General features: G+C 37.2%; 1 protein-coding gene across 6 annotated transcripts in view; it reads right to left on the minus strand.

Moving 5' to 3' along the window:
• Positions 1-1206: 1206 nt before the first annotated feature.
• The window catches only part of CAB39L (calcium binding protein 39 like), a 94499-nt gene continuing 74630 nt past the window's right edge, over positions 1207-21075 (minus strand). For all 6 annotated transcript variants that reach the window (XM_082434505.1, XM_082434502.1, XM_082434504.1 and 3 more), the window contains 3 exons: positions 18734-18799; positions 11782-11925; positions 1207-3523 (listed from right to left, as the gene is read on the minus strand). In XM_082434505.1, the coding sequence (XP_082290631.1) occupies positions 3344-3523; positions 11782-11925; positions 18734-18799 (390 nt within the window). In that variant the 3' untranslated portion in view covers positions 1207-3343. The remainder of the gene's footprint in view (positions 3524-11781; positions 11926-18733; positions 18800-21075) is intronic.

The raw sequence follows: 21075 nt of genomic DNA on the forward strand, positions 1-21075 counted from the left end.
CTGAAGAGGCTTAGTGCTGGCCAGGCTGATCATTTTGTCATACTTTGCTTTAATTACGGTAGTCACATAACAGCACTTTCTGTATGTCAAAAACAAAATCACATCCTTGTTCACAGCCATCTTCTGTCTTTTCAATCTTCTTAGAAAGACTAAGTCTAGCTTTTCCAGGTCTCTTTTTGTTTCCAGCCTTTATCTAACTATAGGTCCTCATTAAAATAGCCAAAACCTTCCTGAAAAAACACGCATGAAAAGATGTACATGCTATACGTACAACATTCTTTTGGATAAAACAGAAAAAAAAAGTAAAAGATATAAATCTAAATTTCCTCTAGTATAGTAGACTAGAAAGATCTGTAAACCTATTTTGAAACAACTATCTTTTCATATTAAAAAAAAAAACCTAGTGATTTTTGAATTTCATTTTCCTTCCCTTTATTACAATCACTTTCAAGTCCTGCGTAGTTTCCAGACGGCACTATGGCTCAGAGCAGCTGCGTCTCACACAGACCAACCAGTGTGGCTGGCGACAGAGGCTTTGGAAAGCTTGCTGCCCCTCCTCAGCATATACTGCTCCCCAGAGCCCTCCAGGACGAGAACCCGCAGAGGCTGGCAGTCAGAACACTTGCCCAAGGGCTGAGTGCCTCTCGGCCTTTTCTCCCAGGGTAATAATCCTAACATTTGGGCAGATGCCTGGCTTTAGCCAGAGCGTCATCCAAGAACATTATGATTTCAATCCATCCTGGCTTCATTCTAGGACCTTCACCCCCGGGAGCCTCCCAGGCAGCAGTGGGGGAGGGCACGACATAATTCCCCACCCCCAGGACCTCCCCTCGTTCACAGCCTTGAGGATGAAAAAAAGAATAAGAGCAGGAGCTTGGCCTCCGGCCACCGTGCTTTGTACCCCAAGTCTAGTCCACACTGTCTGGGATAAACTGCTCAGAGCCTCAGTTTCTTCAAATATAAAATGGGAGTGACTCTGGCTGTGGTGAAGCATCAATAACGTGAAGTGTTTCTATACTGCCTGACAGGCGGCCCTTGGTCAATGGCAGTGAGCCTCACTGGGAGGATGGGACAGCCAAGGACAGGGGAAGTGGGCGTGGGGCCTCTGGGCAGCCTGGGGTGCCCTCCGCCTGGGGCTTTCCCTGTTTGGAGCAGTGACAAGAACACAGAGGCGGGACATGCAGAGGAATGAAACCAACCAAGGAATATGTGGCACCTTTTCATTTAGTCAGTCTTTATTTAAATGTGTGTTTTTGAAATAGCTTATTAATTATGGCCTTTTCAAAACGCAATTCTCACAATATTTACAGTGACTTTTATGCAAACATATTTTAACTGTGAGCTTCTTGCTCCCTCTTTCACGTTAATAATCTACAAATTTGTATCACAGCAAAATCTCAGCTACTTCATTTATTGCCTTTTAGACTAGTTTTGTTTGTGAGGTACTAAACTAGGATAAGGGATTGCTAGGAATGAGCTAATTCAAGCTCGGAGGAAATAAAATATGTTTTATTTATCAAAAAAGAATTATAACAAGGCCTTGCTTTCCAACTGAAAACATGTGTCCCACGATGTGTGGAACAGTATTTAAGCAATGAAATACATTTCCAATGGTCATTATTGCGCTGCCTTCTTTTTTAAAAAAAATATTTACACTCATCTCTCTTAAACAAATAAACAAAATCAGAAAAGTCAAATTTGAAGAGACTATGGACTGTCAGGGAATGTTATAAAAATAATCTGACCTCAGTGACTGAAGAATGAAGGTCATCAGACGGCCCGGCACTGGCCAGAGCTGCTGCAAGAAGGTCCCACAAGCCCTGCAGCATCTGCCTCAGGATCTGACGCTGGGCACGGAAAGACACGGCCAAGAAGGATGAAACCACACCAGGTGATTCTTCAGATGCTACATCTACAAGGGCACTGATCCTGGAGAGGGATCTTTCCCTCTCTGGGTGGAGAAATATCTGGTTGAAGAACACAGTACCCAATGTTGTAAAAAGTGAAGATTCCTATGGAAGGCAATAACTCATGATTTGGAAACAGAATTATGAAAAAAATACAGATTAACAATTGTACCTTTAATGTCTTGTAAATATAGCTTAAAATTCCGTTTTATACACTTGATGTCTGAAAACAAACCATGGCCTTTTAAAAAACACACAAATTAATTCCTTAACCATCCTAGTATGCAAGAGAGTATTTGAGACCAACATTTTTATAAGTCTTCTACCTTTTCACTGAGGAATTTGATGTAAAATTAGAACGACAGCTTATTAGAAAATAAAGTGAAAAAAATTTTTAGTCCTTTGAGGATTTTTTTCATGCATTTAATCATTTGCGCTTCCAACGGCAACGTTCCCTTATTTATAAAGGCCTGTGCAACCCTCTGGACCCATGGTTTTGCACACGCTAGGAATCTAAATGCAATGATTCCTACTCTAAAACACACTTTCACCACGAAACTTTTTTCCCATAATGAGAAGCATGAATGAAATATTCCAAACATTCACTAGCCCGACAGAAGTCTGTGGGAAACAGCAGTAACTGTCGCTAGAGCTGTGGTTCTTACCCATCTGTTCCAAGTTCTCAAGTGAGCAGGTCCTACCCCGTGGGTCCTCTACACCCGTGACCCTTGTTAGTCCATTCTGTTTGGACTTAGTTGGTCCCATGCTAACCTGGTCAGAGTGGGGGAGTGTGTGTGTGTGCATGTACCATGAGTTGGTCATGCTGAGGAGATCCATTGGGGTGGAACGTGGGGCAGTAAGCAGAAAGGTGGGCATCAATTCCCTAGGAAGTTAGGAATGAATGATTACAGTTAAAAGATATGGGCAGGGAACAGAATACGTAATGACTGAAAACATGGATCTTATTTTCTTGGTGCCTTGAGAAATTTGTTTGTCCAAGTATAGATGGGCAAAACAGTTTCATGCGTCTTGCCCCCATGCCCAGTTCTCTGAGAATTTAATCCTCTTCGAGGACTCAGTGACGCCCATTCTTTGGGCTCCTACTACTTGGTGGCTCGTGGTGACTGAGGGCTCAGGTCTGCAAGCCCACAACCTTGTTGCCCTTCATCAAGAAAGGGTTAAAATTGCTTTTATCAATGTCTAAAACAATGGCTCTGATTTCACATAAATAATCACAGACTCGATTAAGATGAATATATTATTCTAAATTAATTTTTTTCTTTCAGACATTTATATTCCATCTACCCTGAACAATGAATTGAGAAAAAAATAGCCACCTCCAAAGCCTTCCCAAGAATGACTACTTTTTGAAATGACACGTTTTGTACAAACTGAACAAATGAGACAGTGACGGTGGCAGGAAACTGGGTGAGACTTCAAGGCGCCGTTTTCTTCAAGTCTCGAATCTGTTTAATCAAGTAGTTCTTCTCATCGGTGAACTGCTCATCGTCCGTCCTTTCTTTTTGGAAGCTGCTCAGAAACTCGATGAGTTTGGGTTGGTTTTTTAGTAGAATCTCCACAATAGGCTGTGTTTTGTGAGGACTGGCCACAAACACCTGAAACATGAGAAGCAAACACCTAGGACAAGGAATGCACATCAGGGAAAACACGGATCCCACCTGTGTCTCATTTGTTACGTGTGTTAGTAAAATACAGAAAGCCCCAGATTACACTTCCTTATTGAGGAAAATGAGTAATTCCCCATTCATATCCATTTTCTACAGAGAATATACAAATATATTCAATATTTTAAAATTATATATTTAATCATATATTTAAAATTACCATTATAACTAAATATGTGATTATAAAATTAAATAAATATATATAATTCTATATAATGAAATAGATAATATATAAATATATAACCATATATATAAAATATAAAATATTCAATATATATAATATATTGAATATACTTAATATATTCATCTGGCTCAAAATTCAAAAAGGACAAATGTGAAAAGTCCCCCCTCACCTCCTCTCCCTGGAGGTCACCAATGTTATTATTTTCTTATATATGTGGAGCTTTAAAATTTATAACTGCCTAGGTCCCACCTCCCAGAGACTCCAGTTCAGTAGATCTAGAGGGGAGGTCCGGCTCTCTGTATTTTTATAAAGTTCCACAAAGATTCTTAAGTGCACTCCTAGTTGAAACCATGATCCTGGGCTAATAACTCAGCTGTACTATAAAAGACAGTAACAACTATAATAACAGGACACAATAACTCAAAACTATAATGCTGGGACCTCCCTGGTGGTCCAGTGGTTAAGACTCTGTGCTTTCACTGCAGGGGGCGCGGGTTCCATCCCTGGTTGGGGAACTAAGATCCCATATGCTGCGAGGTGCAGCCAAAAAAAAAAAAAAAAAACCAAAAAACCAAGCATATTAAAAAAAAGAAAAACTATAATGCTGACTGGTACAGTATTTTGCAAAGGACACACTTCCTAGTTAGATGCTATATATAGAATGACATGACCAGAACACCCATAAAACTGTTGACTGCTATATAGCTCTCTGGTTTCATGTTCTGGGCTCCTCACTCCTCAGAAGGGCTGAGTGCTTCACCACCAGCCCCTCTGCACACCGCCTCCTCATCCTGAACCTCCAATAGTGCACAACTCTACTCCAAACACACTATGGCCAGTGATCGGCTATGGGGACAGTGGGAGCTACAAGGTTGAACCCTCAAGGTTCCTCCAATCCAGCAAGCATGAGGAAGGAAAAATGACACCAGGATGTTAAGGACCTATAAGAGGGAAATGAAAAGCTGTGGAGGTTCAAAGGAGGTGGAGATAACATTAGATTTCTGAGTTTGGAACAGGAAGGGCTCATGGTGTAGGTGAAATGAGAGTCCATGAATCAGATTCTCTCTCTTTTTTTTTTGTATCAGTTTGGTAGTTTGTGCATTTCTAGGGATTTGTCCATTTCATCTAGGTTATCTAATTTATTGATGTACAATTATTTGTAGTATTTTCTTATAATCTTTTTTATTTCTATAAGGAGGTTGAATCAGTAACCAAAAACCTCTCAACAAAAGCCCAGGACTAGATGATTTCACTGGTGAATTCTACAAACTTTTAAAGAAAAATTAACACCAATCCATTTCAGATTCATCCAAAAAATAAAAGACAGGGGAATACTTCCTAACTCATTCTATGAGGTCAGCATTACCCTGATACCAAAGCCAGACAAAGCTATCACAAGAAAACTACAGACCACTGTCCTTTATGAATAAAGATGCAAAAATCCTCAACAAAATACAAGCAAAGTCCAGAATAATATTAAAAGGATTACATGCCATGACTAAATGGGATTTATTCCAGAAATACAAGCATGGCTCAACATAATAAAATCAATTGATGTAATACACCACATGTACTAGACTGAACTGCATCCTCTAAAAAGATGAATGTTCAAGTCCTAACCCTTGGTACCTGTGAACATAACCTTATTTGGAAATAGGATGTAATCAAATTAAGATCAGTTCATACTGAGTTAGCTTGGGCCTGAATCAAATTACCAATATCTTTAGAGGAAGAGGGAATTTTGGACACAGAAACACACAGAGATACGCAGAGGAAAATGCCATGTGAAGATGGACACAGAGATTGGAATTATGCATCTATAAGGCAAGGAATGCCAAGGATTGCTGGCAACCACCAGAAGCTAGGAGAGAGGCATAGATTTTCCCTGAAAGCTCCAAGAGGAACCAACCCTGTTGACACCTTGATCTTGGACTTCTAGTTGCCAGAACTCTGAGACAGTGACTTTCTGTAGTTTTAGGACACTTAGTCTTTGGTACTTTGTTATAGAAGCTCTAGGAAACTAAGATGACACATTAGTACATTGAAAGAAAACCATATGATCATTTCAACTGATGCAGAAAAAGTATTTGACAAAATCCAACACCTTTTCATAATAATAATAATGATAAACACTCAACATGGGACAACTAGATATCCACATGCAAACAAATAAAGTTATACCCTTACGTTGCACCATAAACAAAAATTAACTCAAAATTGATAAAAAAACTAAATATAAGAGCTAATAAAACTTTTAGAGGAAAATATAGGGGTACATCCTCATGACCTTGTATTTGGCAATGGTTTCTTAGCTACAACATCAAAAGCATGAGCAACAACAAAAAAAATGGATAAACTGAACTTCTTCAAAATTTAAAAATTGTGTGTATCACAGGACACTATCAAGAGCGTGAAAAGACAATATACAGAATGTAAGAAAATATTTGCAAATCATATATATGATCAGCATCTAGTGTCCAGAATATATAAAGAACTCATACAACACAACAACAAAAAGACAAACAACCTTTTTTAAAAAGGGGCAAAGGGGGACTTCCTTGGTGGTCCAGTGGGTAAGTCTCCACGCTCCCAATGCAGGGGGCCCGGGTCCGATCCCTGGTCGGGGAACTAGATCCCGCATGCATGCTGCAACTAAGAGTTTGCATGCCACAACTAAGAAGTTCACAGGCTGCAACTAAAGATCCTGCATGCCTCAACGAATATCCCGTGTGCTGCAACTAAGACCTGGCACAACCAAAACAAATAAATATTAAAAAATAAAATAAAAAGGGGCAAAGGACTTGCCATTTCTCCAAAGAAGATATACAAATGGCCAATAAGCATGTGAAAAAATCCTCAACATCATTAGATCATTAGGGAAACACAAATCAAAACTACAATGAGACCAGGCCAGCTACAATTAAAAAAAAAAAACAACTAACAATAACAAGTGAGGAATGGAGAAATTGGAACCCTGTACACTGCTGGTGGGAATGTAAAATGGAGCAGCCTCTATGGAAAACAGTTTGGTAGTACCTCAGTAAGTTACACACTGAATTACCATAAGACTGAGCAATTCTGTTCCTAGGTATATGCCAAAAGAATTGAAAACATTTGTTCAAACAAAAACTTATACATGAATATTCATAGCAGCACTATTCACAGTAGCCAAAAGTCCATCAGCTGATGAATGGATAAGCAAATTGTGATATATCCTTACAATGGAATATTATTCAGCCATAAAAATGAATGAAGTACTACTGATCATGCTACAACATGGATGAACTTTAAAAACATTATGCTAATAGAAGAAATCGGACACAAAAGGCCACACATTATATCATTTCATTTATATCAAATATCCAGAACAGGTGAATCCATAAAGACTGAAAGCAGATTAGTGATTGCCAGGGGCTGTGGATAAGAGAAAAAGAGGAGTAGTTGCTGAATGGGTATAGGGTTTCCTTTTGGGGTGATGAAAATGTTCTGGAACTAGAGAGTAGTAATAGTTGTATAACACTGTAAATACTAAATGCCACTGAACTGTACACTTTAAAATGGTCAAAATGGTGAATTTTATGTTATATGAACTTTACTACCATAAATTAAAATTGTTACTAATTAAAAAAAAGTACCCCAGGCTCATTTACATTGTTACACAAAATGCCTGATGTTTATAGAACACCTAGTATGTTAGGAAATCACATACTGGAGCCAAACGTGTGGCTCCTCTGGCTACCATTAGTTTACAAGTGAGCTGCTGGGAAGTTTTAGCTAGGAACTGTCTGGCATTTGTGGTAACTACAGCAATAACTCATAACAGTCTTTATTCCCAAAAAATTTTTTTAGAAGATTAAATATATAGAACAAACTAAGCTTCTCTGTTTGAATCCAAAATAAATGTAAAACGTAGTGGAATTTGCAGACAAGGCATCACTGGATCAACTCTACTGAATCCGTACACTGTACAACAGACCTAAAAAAATGTTCAATTTGTTTTCAAGTTTAAAATTTTTCCTTATTTTTATTTTTTATGGCTTCTGAACTCTGCTGCCTCTAAAGGTAGTTGCTGATTAGAGGTGACTGATGCTCTAATGCACAATTCCTTTGGGGCACCCGGGACACTGAAATCAAGGCTTGAGATGAACCATTCATGAGGACAACCATTTTTGTTCTGTATACTTTTTCAGGTGAATTGTCAAGCTGGCCTTTGGATTTTGGAATAAGCTAGGGTGGAGCTTCTTGTTTTCATGGAAATGGCTATTGTGGCCAACTGCTAGGATCTGAGCGACAGAGCAGTACACTCAGGCCCATTTTCGGCAATGGCCATGCTTGAGTTCCAGCAGCTCTGAGAGGTGAGCCGAAAGGCACTGGCCATCCCCACCCTCTAGGTTCGAAAGACAGTGGCAACATGGTCCTTTGCTATTAAGGAGGTTAATAGGGAAAGGAAAGAAAGATCAGTTCATAGCTGATCCCTAAATTCACGTTGGCCATATCTCTGGAAGAGGCAGGATCACAGAGACAAAGGTCTCCTGAACCTAGTATCTTAGAATTAGACTTCTGATTTTAATTTAACGTTTTAAATATAACATTTTGCAAGTGAGGAAACAGATCCAGATGGATTTGCCCAAAGTCACTGGTGGCAACCGAGCCACAACAAAGACCCAGGTCTCTTGACTTCCATGACTTCCATCTAGTCCTTTCCCATCATACCATCCTGTTCGTCAATAGCAGAGAAAACATGAAATGGCATCTCATTCAAGTCCTTGAACTATTCAAGCAAGCTAACAAAAACTGGCCACTAATAATCTGGCAAAGACACTTTTAGTCATGTGTTCCACATTTTCTGTACTTTATGGAAGGTACCTGGGGAAAAAGACTATTAATAAAGAACTGTGAAAAAACTCTAGGACTCAGCTGTTACTTTTTCTAGATAACAAAATATTTTTGGCAAGTAAACAATTCAGTTTGCCCTTCAGTGCAACGAACATAGTTAGGGTCCAGAGTAAGTCCAGTTTATACACATACAAGTAAACAAGTGGTCAACTATTTTTAAATGCATCTATTCTGTCCAATAATGAGATGATCCAAATTCTGATCTCAGAGGATGGAAGTAGGTTATTTCTATTTTGCCACCCACTGAATACTTCCATAATACTGCATTTTGGAACCAAGTTATATGAAGCATGTTCTCATCTAGGATGATATATTAAAATTCTGTGGGAGCTGGAATGACAAGACACACAGCCTTCTATAATTTCCTCAGTCAAAAGGGAAGGGTCTTAAGAGGGCCTATCATTTTATACTCTGCAGGCATTTTCCTGTCCTACAAGAGCCTATTTTTGTCTCATCCAATTTGTGTTTATTCTTTATGAAATAATTCTAACACAGAGAAGAGCACAGCAATAACATATCAGATTTCAAGTTCCCACCATCAGCTCTATCATTTTTGCCATACTTGCCTTCAGAATTTTAATAAAATAAAACATTACAGATATAATTAAAGGCTATTAGACATTTCTTCATGATATCATTCTCTTTCCTACCCCTCCCCTGAGGTGACTGCTATCCTGAATTTTGTATTTAACATTCCCATTCAGGTTTTTAGACTATAACTGCATATGTCTGAATCCATACATAGCGTTGTTTTGCATGTTTTTAAACTTTAAATAAATAACATCCTTTTAACATTTGCTTATCCCACTCTGTTTCTGATACTTATCTACACTGACCCATATAACTCTATTAATTTTAACCCATTACTATATGCTATTGTATGAATACATCACAACTTATTTTCCTACCGTCTCCTGTAGATACCCATTTTTTTTTTTCCATTTTACAACATGTGAAACAATGTTGCAATAAACATTTTGGTACAGGATTCCTTATGCATGTGAGCAAGATTGTCCCTAGGAAACTGCCAGAAAATGAGATTTCAGGACTGAAGAGTATGGACACTTTCAGTACTTTGCTAAATTGCTCTCCCAAGTGCTTGTACCAATTTACAGTGTATGACCTACTGCCTTCCAACCTTACCAAAATTTGATGTTGTCAGACTTAAACATTTTTGTCAATATGAAAAATGTAAAGTGATATCTCGTTGATATTTTAATGGCCATTTCCACAATTACTACTAAGATGAGCATCTTCACCTATTTGTTGGCCAATCAGGTTTCCTCATCTGTAAATTAACAACTTGTATGCTTTGCCTATTTTTCTATTGAATTGTTTGTCTTTTTCTAAATGATTTGTCAGTTACATGTGTCACATTCTGTCCTGTTTTTCACTTTGCTTATGATGTCTTTTCAAAAAGAAGTGTTAAATTTTAGTGTAGTCAAACATTTTCTATTATGTTTTGTGATTTTAAATTCTTTTTAAAAATTCTTCCTTCCCCAACATCATAAAAAGTCTCCTATTTTCTCTTTTAAAAGTTAAAAAATTTTGCTTGTCAAGTGTAGATCTTTACCAGAATTTATTTCTGAATATAGTGGAGAGTAGGGTTTTCTATATGAATAATCTATTACCCTAGAACCATTTATTAACAGTAACCCCTTCTTCACTGATTTACAATCCCTCCACTAAGAAATATCAAATTTCATATTTGCACAGGCTTATTTCTGGGCTTTTTACTCTGTTTTGTTGCTCCATTTATCTATCTCTATGCCAATACAATACTGTCTCCATTTACTATAAATCCATAATAAGTCTTAATATATGGTAGGGTGGATTTCCCTACCTTGTTTTCCTTGAAAATTGCCATAGATAATCCCAGGCCATCGTTCTACCTTACAAATTTTAGAGTTAGCTTGTCAAGTTCCAGGAAAAGTTCTGCTGGGATTTTGATTGTAATTAAATGGAATTTATAAATTAATTTGGGATTTGAACTGTTCTAGTGGCCTTTTGGACAATAAAGATGTGGTGGCTGAAAGATGGACTAAAGTTTTTTTTTACCTCTCAAAGCAACAATTACATACCTTATAAACTGTCATATCTCCCATTTATAGACTTATAAATTCAATCACTGAATATACACTATAAAGGCCAAAAAAAAAAAGCCTGGAACTCTCTGAATCCTTAATTCTACTCTAGATACCTATCCTAAGAAAATAATACTAAATATGGAAAAAATTAGCTGAATACATAAAATGCTCATTTTAGCTACAAATTGAAAATAACCTAAATATAAACGAAACAGGAATATTTAAGTAAACTAGAGTAAGTATACCCAATGAAAAACTATGATGCCAATAAAACTACTGGCTCTTTTTAAACACTATATATAACAACAATGAGTTAATGTTCACTTACGGTATAGCATTGAGTGATAAAATTAGTGTATCAATTGTGTATACAATGTAAATACAGCTGCAGAAAAAACCTTCAAATATGTGCACAGGAAAATAAAATTTACTAAAATCTTTACAATAGTTAAGTCAGGGGTATGGGATTATAGATTAGATTTCTTCCACCTACCCTACTTTTAAACAAATCTATTGTTTAAAGTTTCTAGGAGATGATTTTATTACTCTTACATCAAAGAAAAGATATTAGAAAAAGCAGGTGTTATATGGACTACTTTTCTTTCAAAACGCATTAAAATATTTCTAAGCAAGTAGCAAAGTGAGTAGTACTCAGTGTTTCTTTAGGTTTCACTTAAAGTTCAAAGAAACACTTCAGGCAGAAGCAAAGCATTCAAATTCTGACACAGGTTTTCGGCTTCAACTCAATCACTGATTATTTTAGTAACTTTTGGGAAACAGTATCTCCCTATTTTCTCAGTGAAAAAAAATGAAAATATGTCAAGATATGGATTAGTTAGCAAATCTTTTAGAAACAAATGGGCATTCATTAAAATAACTCTAAAATTTCATCTAAGTCATGCAAAACAGAAAGACTGCCTGTTTAATTTTCTCTCAAGTATAAAGGAGGATACAAAGTAGGGAGTTTGCCATTTGCAACTGGAAAACAAATGCCCACATTATTTCTGCAGCTTGCACTTTACCTTAAAGACGTGAAAGGCTTCAAACTGGATGTTGGGACTTGTATCCCGGAGGAGGTTCATCATCAGTTTGAGGTTCTCTGGCTTGCTGATGTACTTTGTCATGATGGCAAAGTTGTGCCGGTCCAGGATCAGTTCACCTAGCAGCTACAAAAAACACAGAATCAAAGTAGAATCTGTCCGAGAGTCATCTTATTCAAAATATATCCCACTTCTTCACACCGGAAAACAAAATATAAATGTGAGTTATGAATGTTGATATGAAAAAAATTCAGAGTCCTTAAGTGCATCTTAAAGCATAGGTATGGAAGCTGTAGTTAGTATTAAGTTATTTTTAAACTTTTCATACAGTTTTGCTAAAGTCAATGCTTAATGCATTTCTGAATCTTTTTTTTTTTAAGCCAGTCATTGCTACTGCTTAAAAAAGCTCTCTCTGCTGCTCTCATCAAGAGCTAGCCAGAAATGAATTTATTATTTTCATCCCTTACTTTAATGTGCTTCCCAGTAATGTATTGCTCCTTAGGCATTGAGGTAGGACAAGAATAAAAAAATTGACTTTACAATTATACCTTCATTATCTGAATAAATATACTCTAGTAGCTTACTGGAAAAACAGGTTATATTAAGTGACTCTTACCTTCTCCCTAAATTTTATTACAAAACCTGATATAGGGCCAGAAAAAAAACTTTGACCCTGAATTCATATGAAATTTAATATGTGCAGCAAGTTTTTATAAAAAAGTAAAGCAAAACATTTTCTGGTGACAAATTATTAATTCCTAAAATGCAGCATTACTCCATGTTATGAACTGAATGTTTATGTCCCTCTAAATCTATATGTTGAAATCCTAATCCCCAATGCAATGGTATTAGGAAGTGGGGCCTTTGGAAGGTGAATAGGACATGAGGGTGGAGCCATCATGAATGGGTTTGGTGCTCTTATAAAAGAGATCCCGGAAAGCTCCCTTGCTGCCGGCACCTTGACCTCAGACTTGCCAGCATCCAGAACTGTGAGAAATAAATGTTTGTTGTTTAAGCCACCCAGTCTACGGTATTTTTGTTATAGCAGCCCAAACAGACTAATACACTTCAAAACAAAATAAAAATACCAAGAGTGAGAATAGTTGAAGACCCCCTAGAAGCATATGGCTGAACTTTTATTCTCACTGTAGTGGTAGCAATTCCTAAAGCTTCAGCGACCAGGTGGCTGAAATGTACCCTTAACATAATTTTATATATGATATACTTAATGATGACCAGGGTTGGATGTTAGATGGTCACCAGTTAGTCTCATACATATGCAATGGCAATTGTGTAAATTTTTAGTCTTCATCTTTCTTAATCTCTCCTCAGCATCTAAAGCTAACTGGATACTCTCCTGGAAACTTTCTTTGTTCTTGGTTTCAAGGCCACTGCTTTCTTCTCTTTTCTTACGGCTTGAAGCGAGTTCCTATGCTGCCTGTTACTGATTCCCCTTCCCTTTAGGCATTATACATGCAGGGATTTTCCAAGCTCTATTTTATCTCTTTATCTCCCAACAATCTCATCTATGCCCATGGCTTCAACTATGACATCCAGGAAGATGTCTCCCAAGTCTATTATACATCTCTGTTTTAATTTCCTTCCTAAACTCTATACCCACCATTTTTAACTCCCTGCCCCCACCACCAGCCCTGGTTGAACACTTAGCTGGCCTATCACACTCAACATCTCTACAAGCAATTCCCTTTCCTCTCCTTGTTAATGACATCATGATCTGCTAGTCCCCTGGGGAAGAGAGGTGAAATCTTTCTCAGCTCTTTTCCTTCCTTTACTTCTCATACCAAATCTACATCTAAGATCTGCCAATTTCCTGTTTTTAAATGTCTTGAACATCCTTCATTCCATTTTTACTCATTCAGACCCTCCTACCTTCCATCTGGACTACTGCAACAGCACACACAATGGTCTCTTTTTCAGTCTTCACCCAATCCAACCCATTCTGCACATTATGTCAAATGGATCTTCCTGATGATCAGCCTTATTCATGTTACTAATGCCACTTATAACATGAATGAATAAACAAACAAATATCTAGATTCCTTTGAATTGGGGATAAAAATTGAAGTCCTTAGTCTGGCATTCAAAACCCACTGTGACTGGAGTCACTGCTACTGCATCCTTTCCTCTGCCCCCTCACTTATTCTTTCTCATTCTTCTGCTTCTGTGGCTTCACTACCCTTGCTCCAAATTTTTCCCAGCTTTACTGAGGTATAATTGACAAAACTGTATACATTTAAATCGTACATCATGAAGATTTGATATGTATATACATTGTGAAATATTTACCACATGCAATTTAATTAACACATCTATCACTTCACATAGTTACCCTTTTCCTTTTTGTGGTGAGAATGCTTAAGATCTACTCTCAGCAACTTTCAAGTATACAATACAGTATTATTAACTATAGTCACCATGCTGTATGTTAGATCTTCAGAATTATTCATCTTATAACTGAAAGCTTGTACCCTTTGACCAGCATCTCCCATCCCCCTGCCCCCCACCCATAACCACCATTCTACCTTCTGTTTCCATAGTTCAACTCTTCTCCTCAGCTGAATTTCCTCTCTTGCCTCTGTGCTCTTTGTTTTTTCCTAGTTGTACTCACTTTGCCTTGCAGTGCAGAGTTACTCATGAGCTTATTTAGAATATAAGCTCCATAAGGGCATGTGTCAATTCCTACTAGTGTTTGTATCCCTTATAACCTAACTGTGTGAGGTGTGTGGATATTGTTGGGGAAATAAAGTCCAAGCAACACAGAATCCTCTCTACAAAGTGTAGAAAAGAAAGAAAGCAGTTTTATTATCGAATAAGCATATTCAGAGCACAACACTGTAGGTAATCTACAAAGGCATTACGAAGACATAAAATTCTACCTTATTTATACAACCAAGCAGCTACAATCCAGCACATATATATATACTCTCAAGATGAAAGATAACTGGTCCCCTATAAGAGGACCAGACAGCGCCATTTGCTGTGCACCCTTTCATAGTTCACCCTGAATTCACCCGGCCATTGAAGTAGCCATTTGTTTTACATCATTGCTTTTATCCAACTAATGTAGAGAATAATAAAACTTCTCTTATCTCTCTGACAAGCAAATGGTTACAGCTTGGAGAGAAGCAACAAGGTTAAATTTTTCTGTGATAGAGAGGAAGGAGAGCTATCTTCCTAGATGTTTACACTCCAGGGGGATGGCTCCTGGATTCTCAAAAAACACCCAAAAAGCATTCTGCGTTGTATAGCTGACAAGAAGCTTCTAAAGATATATATGTATATGTATATATATACATATACATATATATCTTTATATATATACACACATATATGTATATATATAGCATCTATGTAAATATAGATTCTATGTAGATATATATTTATTTAAAATATAACATATTTTATATGTTATAATAAAATATAATTAAAATATAACCCTGGTGGTCCAGTGGTTAAGACTCCATGCTTCCACTGCAGAGGGCATGGGTTCGATCCCTGGTTGGGGAACTAAGATCCCGCATGCTGTGTGGCGTGGCCAAAAATACATATATAGCATACACACATACACATATCAAAAGGTCTTCTAGCAACAGAGCAATTTCATTTAAAAAATTTAAAATTTGTATACATACACACATTCAGTAAATATTTGTTGAAGCGACATTTATGAGTTAAATTCAGATTAAGTCACTTCAATTCTTATTACATGGGGATGCCTATATATAAATTCTACCCAATCTATCCTCTGCTTATATAATTTCACTACTTTTTGGAAACAATCAACTATGTTAAATCATTTGGCCAAAAACACTGAATCTTTTAGCCATTAAATATTAATCTATTAATTAATACTGACAGTGAAAAATGCTGCATTTCATAGTAATACAAAGCATTATACAGCAATACTATACTAAGTAAATGGAAAAAAATTCATATTTTTTACTTCTTTAACTTTCATGTTATAGGCTTCATAGTATACAGTGAAACCACGCACAATAATGAGTTTTTAAAAAACTTTGTGTTTTAATGATAGTGACCAGAGCTCTCCCCAAATCCAGAATTCCACCAAGCTTCTTTTGAATTATAATCTTTCTAGTGATTAAATACCAGGCCTCCGAAGAAGATAAGAAATAAATTCCTAAGCTATGTCACACAGTGAAAGGAATTTCTCTGTTAATTATTTTTTATTGACACCAGGAACCTAAGCACCCCAAGATAGTTCAGAAAAATTTAGAATTTGATTAACAAAAGGCAGTAGGTAGCAACTACTTTGGAATCAGAAAATAGCCTAGTAAATACACTGTTACATTAATCTAACCTCTCGTTTTCTAAAATTATGAAACATCTATGAGCAAAATATTACAGAATCCAGAGATATAAACATACTAAAATCAAAATAGAACATACTGCTACCACAGATCTAATTACCCAAAGGAAAACCCAACAGCACACAGTGGAGCTCTCCAGAACAATGTTCTGATGAAGAAAAGAGCAAACAATACTTAAGGAGCTCTTTCCTTGAATAGACTGATACAAGACCATCTTTGTAATATATCTGCCTATAATCCAACATTCAAAAAAGGCCAACTCTTCAGTAACGATTTTAGCAATTTTTACGTTCTTGATATGCTTTATCTACCTTTTACTAGTGCTTTTCACTGTCTAACCAGTGCTTGGTTTTACCACATTGTAAATCAAATATTTGTGAGACAGTCAACTGTAAAGGATTTTAAGTGGGAATAGCAGCTCATGTAGTATGTGTGGGTGCATTAATAAAGAACAAGAAAGAGGCCTTATGAGTGGGCTGGGGCATCTGTAAATAAGTAGAAAACAAACAATCAGCTTGAAAAGGGAGAGTTTAAAGGAGACTTTCTATACCACATGCTGTACAAAGTCAGATGCTCTTTGCCATGTCACTGGAATAGCGCTGAGGTCTCCAGCTGGAGAACTATGTGAAAAGAGGAAGAGAGGCTGGATGGTGGAGAGCCAGGTGGCAGCGGACAGAGGTGAGAAATGAGTCTTTCTTGCTCCCCTTTGCTACCCGCTAAATTTGTATTACATGTTGTACTAATCATACATCTACTGGGTTAATAGGCTTCGATTTTTAAATGCAAATGCATCCTGGTAGGAAAAAGTTTAACTCATACCCTAGTTCCAATTATTTATTTAGAATAGATCGGTGCCTTCAGTCCAGAGACTGAACTCTGGGGACAGTGACGAGGAATATTTATTAATGAAATTTATTTCAATTTTCTTTAGCAAATATATCCAGGTCTTACCATGTGGTAGGTTCTGCTCTAACCATTTTACAAATATTAACAAGGGAGCAGGACAAGGTGGGGTTGAAGGCATCCTGAGAAGAGAATGAGGGCAATGGGCACATGGGTAGGAGGGGATGACAGGACAGCAGGAAAGAAAAGCAGGAAGAAGGCCAAGAAGGGAAATGTCTGGGTAAAAAACTGTAAGCTTTATAACTTTGCCTAAGGCCCTAGAGACAGCCGATCACAGAAAAATTTCTGTCACAAGTTCTTATCACTGGAAAATGGTACAAGGATAAATTCTAAAGTCCATGACCCTCAGCTTTCTTGATCCCAATTTGGTTCAGTCACCTTGGTTCATATCAACCCCTCTACTTTGGCCCAGCACCTGACAGATTCCACTGAAAATAGGAAGGACTTGGAAAATTTATGAGCAATTAGCTACATATTGGCCCTTCAGAGCATTGTCACCTCTGTTTACTGTTCCAATTTCCACTCCCCGCCAGGATGACTATCTCTGTAACACAGACAAGCTTTCCTGGTTTGACTGTCCTTGTGTCTATTCTTTAAGTACACGGCTGTCCCAACAGGATGTATCCTTATCTTCAACTGCTTTTAAGAAGCTTTCTGGACATGGGAGAGCACAGCACTGATGTCCCTGCCTTTGCCTGGAGCTCCATCTCATTAATTCAGGCTCCAGCACAGACAGCAGCACACCCATGATATTTTTTTTCTATGTGGATTACTCTGTATGGGTTTCTGCACAAGGAGAAACTCAATCAAGAGTGCTGAATGACTGGCTGAAAATAGTACACTGATCTCTCCATCAACAGGTAAAGCTGGAGCAGCAAGGGCACAAGTACAGGGGAGAGTGGTCAAGGCTGACACATGATCATGGGGAAAGTGAATTCACAAATATGTGGTACAAAATAGACTTAATTTATTGCTTTAGCTTAAAACTATCCAATATTTAGAAACAAATGCATTGTTCTATAATGTCATCATTCCAACATTTAAAAAATACTATATTTTTATAATTAATATATAAAATAATATGAATATATAATAATATAAAATAATATTTAGTAAGCTCAAGCATCATACAAATTGCTTGACCAAAAACAGCCAATTACTATCTGCCAAAAACATTCTTTTGAATATCTGAGTAGGATCTGAAGGGCAGAGATGCAGCTCTAGCCAATGTCCTACTCCCTCAGGAGCTGTCCCACCTCCTCTTGACCAAATGGCTGCTTCCAGGCACCTTTTCACTGAGGGAGGGAAGGCCACTCACAGATGGATGTGGCCCGATTCTGCTGGGTCCCTGTCTGATGAGGTAGAGAGGCATTTCAACAGGCATTTCATAGGAGACAGAATCTCAAATCAGAAATGCCGTTTGGTTACATACAAATAAAAACATACCCCTCATCCTGTATTTATTCTGTACTTATTACTTATATTGTTACTTCCAAAAAGTATTTGAAGCAGGGCACTTACCTCGTTTTGCTACAAAGTACAGTCATAATGTGGAATGTACTTCTCAAGTTACAAAAAAAGAGAATAATTTTTCTGTATTTACTTGTCCACTATTAAACCTGTCATTTACTAACAAGAATATCAACTTCTGGAGACTCTAACTTAAAGAAATTTGATATTACCTTTAAAGATTGTCTCTTAGTCACATAATTCTCAGACTGGAGCAATTTCTCATAGTCTTCAAAAATCTAATGAAAAGAAGAGAAATATCAGAGTGTAAACCCAGCGGTGATTTCTCTGCATTAAGTTTGCTTGCTCTCTCACTTCAGAAGTAAATCCCCAACCCTTTAGCCTAGCCCAGCCCAGCTGCTGTGCTTTGTATCCCTGGGCTGATCACCACTGTCCATAGGAAGGTTTCCCCATTTCACCATCCTCATTTACACGTAGGGATACTGGAGGACAAGGAGTTAAGTGATACCAGAGAGATCCTTCTCTTTGTTTTATTTTAGTTCTGTAAATTAGAAATTGAGTAGATAAATGAAGTAATTGAGTCCTCCCAATAAATCACTTTGAATAAAACATCTGTTAACTCATCTAATGAGCTACAGGATAACTCATTTCATGCCATTTTAAAGAAATCTGTTTATGTAGTCTTGCTGGTAGCTATTAGTCTATGAATAATTTGAGAAAAGATTAAATACACTTAGCAACACATAAAGAATCAAACTGTCAAATTCATAGCATGAACGGGTAGAGGAATAGGGCTACTTCTGCCACATAATGGCCATGTTAATCCCAAGTGGCCTCTCTGGGGCACTTCCACTCTCCCCAGAAGCTAGGGGATGCTGGTGATTGGGGCCCACTTCCTAATGTGATTGGTCGTCAATCACTGCCCAGGCCCCTCGGTTGAACACAGAGTGCCAGCGGCTGGCGAAGCTCAGTGTCAACCTCCCATCACACATACACACACTCAGAGACCACTTAGGTGGGAGGAGCAAGCCTGGCAGAGAACTGAAGGCAAGAGAGCTCAGGGGATGAGGAGGGTAGAAAAGGGTCCTGGTCCTCAGAGGAGCAAGTGCCAGGTGTGTGTGCGTGTGCGTGATTGAGGGCAAGCTGTGCACACTGAGGATAATTCCTGATAGAGAATTAAGAAAGTGAAAAGTAAAAACAAAATCATGCAGCTCACATTAAAGTCACAGGAATTATACTCTTTTACATAAAGGACTTGTTTATTCTAATTGTCATGGAACACAAGGAGGATTTTTCACTAAATCTGTCACACGAATGTCGTGGTAAATTTTAATTGTAACTATAAAATGCAAATACACGCATGTAAGGTATTGTTGACTCCCCAAGCTACCAGTTTCATTACTTTAGGTCATATATCATGTTCTCCAGCTTCAGGTTTACTGCTAAAGAAATATGAAACTCAAGAAGTATGAAATGTTTAGGGAGTATGAGTTCTCAAAGCTAATGTTCAGGTCAGTGTAGCAGGCTCAGCACCTGTGAAACTACTAAATTACACATGAAGTGACTATAGATTCAGAGACAAATTTAGGTAAATAAGGGTCAAAGAGAATGAGTTTATGGTCTCTCAGATTATTGCTTATTATCCTTGAATGCAAACTGCACAACACATTTATCTCACTCATCCTATAGAAAAGATTAATACTACAGGTTTTGTTATAAACTATCTTTGCCCTCTTTATTTTCATTTATTATAAATGTAACATCTAATGAGTCTTTAACATTCCATCCAGCATCTATAGTTACTGAACAACTAAACTATAATAACAATTCATTTCCTAACTTCAAAAATATGTGATTTTCTTTTAGTCTTGAAGCTTTTGGATATCTCTGGCAATAATCTTTTTCTCCCTTCATGTTTTACACTTTGATCAAAGTTCTCCAGTTGATCCATGGGTATTCTCTTGATAATTTTAGGATATGAAAATCACTTTTGATTTCATGATTATATTGATAATTCTTAATCTCAAACCGAAGGAAGATCAGCAAACAATTTATGAATAAAAAATCCATAGTTTAATTTCTGTGACTTGGATGTATGAAGACACAGGATACTGATAGGGTATTTCATATCTTCCCAGAGTCATCTGTTTCCTTTTACATTTTTGTGTGGCTAGAAAATTTTAAATTACATAGTGGGTTGCATTGTATTTCAGTTGGACAGTACTGGTCTAAAGCAGCTAAACTAATACTGGAACAAACCTTATAAAGTTTTGCTTCTAGGTTTGTGCTATGTTTCACTTTAATTATGCTATTCCTATTGCTGATACACTTGGCAAAAGCATAGCAGCTCTTGGATGGGTCTGTTCATTCAATATTCATTTAACACCACCAAATGTATGGCACTGAGTTAGGTATTAGGGATGTAAGTAATAATGATAAAAATTAATACATGGTATTATCCTAAAAACTTTAAATCTTGTCAAATTCCTACAGCAATCCTATGAAGTAGGTATTATTAATATCTTCATTTTTTGGTAAGTGCAGTTAACTTGTC

The sequence above is a fragment of the Balaenoptera physalus genome (assembly GCF_965194825.1).
Source record: "Balaenoptera physalus genome assembly, chromosome: 18".
Classification (NCBI taxonomy): Eukaryota; Metazoa; Chordata; class Mammalia; order Artiodactyla; family Balaenopteridae; genus Balaenoptera; species Balaenoptera physalus.